The sequence below is a fragment of the Quercus lobata genome, chromosome 5, assembly GCF_001633185.2.
Source record: "Quercus lobata isolate SW786 chromosome 5, ValleyOak3.0 Primary Assembly, whole genome shotgun sequence".
NCBI classification, from domain to species: Eukaryota; Viridiplantae; Streptophyta; class Magnoliopsida; order Fagales; family Fagaceae; genus Quercus; species Quercus lobata.
The window spans coordinates 50,293,018-50,297,186 of NC_044908.1; the positions used below are offsets into that span (position 1 = coordinate 50,293,018).

General features: G+C 34.8%; 1 protein-coding gene across 1 annotated transcript; it reads left to right on the plus strand.

The window, feature by feature from the left end:
- The first annotated feature begins 363 nt into the window (after positions 1-363).
- Positions 364-3,180, plus strand: LOC115992677 (aquaporin NIP1-2-like). Its single transcript, XM_031116903.1, has 5 exons — positions 364-689; positions 1,118-1,342; positions 1,707-1,904; positions 2,366-2,427; positions 2,721-3,180. The coding sequence occupies exons 1-5, from the start codon at positions 561-563 to the stop codon at positions 2,938-2,940; spliced, it is 834 nt and encodes a 277-aa protein (XP_030972763.1). The 5' UTR covers positions 364-560; the 3' UTR covers positions 2,941-3,180.
- Positions 3,181-4,169: the final 989 nt, after the last annotated feature.

The following is a 4,169-nucleotide window of genomic DNA, read 5'->3' on the forward strand; positions in this document are numbered from 1 at the left end:
AGGAGCAATGCTTCTTCCTCTTCTATGAGGGATGGGCCTATCTGTAAATCTCACCATGAGACTCACCTCTCATGTGAGAGAGAAGAAAACATTGCTCCTACAATATGTAAGAATTTCCTGTGCCTACCTACTTAACATTTAGCTAATGGGTCATCGTAAGTAAAAAAGGGGGGAAGGGTCCAATTAGTAGTGTACGGACTACAGAGATGACATTCAATTACCCCAGTCTTTGCGGTGGGCAGTTGAATAAGCCTTTACTGCTGTGCTCTCTTTACAACTTCTAAACATCATAATTTTCAACGATATCTCCTATGAATTTTTTTATACGATATTTTAATAGCAAGAAAGGGCATTCGTCAATACATATTTCTTTATTGGAAAAACTCCACATCTCTTTCACTCCCCAAGTCCTTTTTGGACATTTGGTAACCATAATAAATTGCAGTTTGTGCAGTTGAGTTCGTCCATTCCGAAATTGTGAGAGCCAAAGCTGAGTATTATTCTCTCCTACCCTGATCCTTTGCTCTCATAGCTTCTTTTTGTGTCAAAACTCAAGAGTGATGGCTGAGAATTCAGGAACCAATGGCAACGATGCTGTTGCTTTGAATGTTAATCATGAAACTCCAACCTATGCCTTCAAACCCAGCCGTGAATCTGGCTTCCGTGTCTCTATACCTTTCATGCAGAAGGTGAGTACTCCTCATCTGCTTCCAAGTACTAATATTTGCCTTTCCTTTGAACCCATTTGAAAAAAAATTCATGCTCATTCTCACCGACAACTATGTTGTAATTAATTTCTCTGTGATAAATGAAAGACAGCATAGTTGGTTTCTTTTACTTCTTTCATCTATTTGATATCATATAGATAAACAAATCTCATATGCCAAAATTTTTTTTTTGCTGGGTAATTGCGAGGATAGAACCCCTGAGCTAACGGTTACATACGAAACCGGACACCACTAGGCTACAAGGCCTGGTGGTAAATCTTATATACCAATTGTCCTCAAAAAAACATATTCTATATATGTTTTTTTTTGTTCTGTCTAATTAAGGCAACTTCTTCTACCAAGTACAAATCTTGAAGAGAATTTAACACGGAAATTTTTGTTGATGGCAGTTGATTGCAGAGGCGGTGGGTACATACTTCTTGATATTTGTGGGCTGTGCTGCGGTGGTGGTGAATTTGGACAAGGACAAGGTTGTGACTATGCCAGGAATTGCAATAGTTTGGGGACTGGCCGTGACGGTTCTGATTTACTCTGTTGGCCACATCTCTGGTGCTCATTTTAACCCAGCAGTCACTATTGCTTTTGCCACTTGCAAAAGATTTCCAGCCAAGCAGGTAAACTACACCAACCATAGTCTCCTCTCCAAGAATTTTGGTATTTAGCGACGACCGAAAAGTCTTTTCGGTTTCGGTCGTCGCTAAAAGTACACATCATTACTGCAAGAAATGATCATGAAGAAACAAAATTTCACATCTTTACAAAAAAAAAAACATAGTTCAATTTTGGTATATTTTCAGTCTTAAACTCTTAATGCTTGTATTTTAACATAATGTTCTACAAACCATGCTATACTCAACTGATCTGTTGATCTAATTTACTACCCTGTTGTTTAATTAAGATCAAAGTGATGGCTATGTAAATCAGATTTCTCTCTCTGATCTGATCCCCTTTTTTTCCTGTTAAATTTTTATCTTGTAGGTGCCTGCTTATATAGCAGCTCAAGTCCTTGGATCAACACTTGCAAGTGGAACTCTTAGGTTGCTCTTCCAAGGGCAGCATAACCACTTTGCAGGAACACTGCCGGCTGGGTCAAACATGCAGTCTTTTGTGATTGAGTTCATAATCACATTCTTCCTCATGTTTGTCATATCCGGTGTTGCCACTGATAACAGAGCTGTTAGTTCTTATCCCTATATATTGCTCCAATTTTGATATAGAGTTACCAAACAATTTATAATTTTTTTTTTTTTTTTTTTGGAAGAGATAATTTATGATTAGCAATTAGCAACTGTGGTTGGTTAATTAGTTTTTGGACAAAGTTTACATCCAAATAAATCAATTTATAAGATTATTTATGTGTATGTAATATTTAAACATGTCTCCTGACTCGTTTAAAAAAGTAATGTAACTAAAACTAGTGGTTTAGAGCAAAAATTATTCACTAATTTTTCTAACTCGTTGGCCTGTAGCGTCAAGAATTTTATTCTATCTAGTAAACTGCCTATTATACTACTTCCACGTGCTTTAGTTTCAAACTTGTAATACTAAAATATCTTTAAAGCTTGTCTGTGTACGCAATCAGTTATGATTTCTTTATACACCATTGAAAATTACTTTTTTTTTTTTGGTTAATGCAGATTGGAGAGCTTGCTGGCCTTGCTGTTGGGTCAACGATCCTACTTAACGTCATGTTTTCAGGGTAATAACTTATAATCCAATTAATCTGATTGAACCTTATCATAAAAAATAATTATGTTCACATTAGGCATTATCGCCAGTTAAGTGCACACTTTTTCCTTGTTTTTAATATGCAAAATTTTGTTTTTACATTGTTCATGTACACTAACATTATAAACTAAACAAATCTGTACAATATTGTAGGCTGTTCATGCAAATGTATACAATTGTGTACAATTTACATGAACAAATATCTTCATATTTGGTATGCTAACATAATGAAATTGGGATCATCCTATATATGCTATTTGACAGGCCAATTACAGGAGCATCAATGAATCCAGCAAGAAGCTTGGGGCCTGCAATTGTACACAGTGAATACAGGGGGATATGGATATACATGGTAGCACCCATTCTTGGGGCTATCTCCGGTGCGTGGGTCTATAATGTCATCAGGTACACCGACAAGCCAGTGCGAGAGATCACCACAAGTGGCTCTTTCCTAAAGGAGTCAAAAAACAACAACACCATCTGATTTCAAAAGTCTATCTTTATCACTACTACGTAGCATATTTATTATTAGGCTTAAAAGTATAGGGAGGAACTTACATGTTTGTCTATTCTCAAAAGTAATCCCTTTAGGGATATAACTATAGCGAAAAGTCAGCTTTTCTTTTTTGCTTTCTTTCTCGTTGTTAATGGTGTCATCACTGTCATGTGAATTACTAGCTTAATGTCTTGGAAAGAGAGAAAAAGGGATTCGTATTGCGCATTATTAACGTTGTGGGAGGGCTGGATGGAGAGGAGGAAAGTGAGGATACATGACACGAGGATCAGCTCTGTGCATGTATGTTAAGCAGTTCAAATGGATAAGGACATAGCTAAAAGGGTATGTTTGAATCTAAAAATAATAATAATAATAATAATAATAGTTGGGCATGTTTGATTTTGGTTCCTCAATGATAAAGTAGACTGTTTGATACTTTTCTCAAAATTTTAAAAATCTAATCTAAGCAACCAAAATTAAATTGACCCAATATTCAATGAAGCAAAAATCAAACCGACACATATTTTAAGGAGCAAAAAAATGCAATTTTATCAGTGCTATTGTCACCAAAAAACGTATTCTATCAGCAATCCACTCCACTATCGTTCATCTAGTTAACAAATACCGGATAGAAAATAGACAGAGGAATTAAATTGTTCTAGTTTTAAAACTCTAATGATGAAATTAAAACGTTTTATAATTTAACTAAAATCAAACATACTTCATATTTTAGTGACAAAATTAAATTGCCAATTTGCTATCATTAAAATATTTAAACCATGGCAGTGTTTGAGAACTTTTCATATTTAAGCTCATGAATCCTATTCTTAAAATGCACAAGGTAATCAATAATGCATCGGTTCATAAAAACTCTTGCTAATGATGACTCTATCATGATCCTAGTACTTTTACTTATTTGTCACATCCATTGTTTTTTGGTGAACAAAAAAAAACAACCAAGAAAAAGATCTTTTCAAATATCCATTGTTATTTGTCACATCCATTTTTTATACTTGGATTAAAGATCTTTTCAAATAGGTTTCTCAAAAAGAAAAAGATATTTTCAAATGTTGCTTAAATTGATACATCTGGATCCAAGAAATAGTTTCAATGCTAACTTAACTAACTAATTCCTCTAAAAAAAAAAAGGGTCCAAGAAATAGTCAACGTAACTATTTTTTCCTCCTCTCCATCAAGCACCGCATGATAACGTAGCT

Excerpts from the sequence above, each read along its gene's own strand:
- LOC115992677 (XM_031116903.1), top strand. The coding sequence starts at position 561 with ATGGCTGAGAATTCAGGAACCAATGGCAACGATGCTGTTGCTTTGAAT. Across the intron at positions 690-1,117 it reads CTATACCTTTCATGCAGAAG|TTGATTGCAGAGGCGGTGGG; the intron begins GTGAGTACTCCT and ends TGTTGATGGCAG. Across the intron at positions 1,905-2,365 it reads TTGCCACTGATAACAGAGCT|ATTGGAGAGCTTGCTGGCCT; the intron begins GTTAGTTCTTAT and ends TGGTTAATGCAG.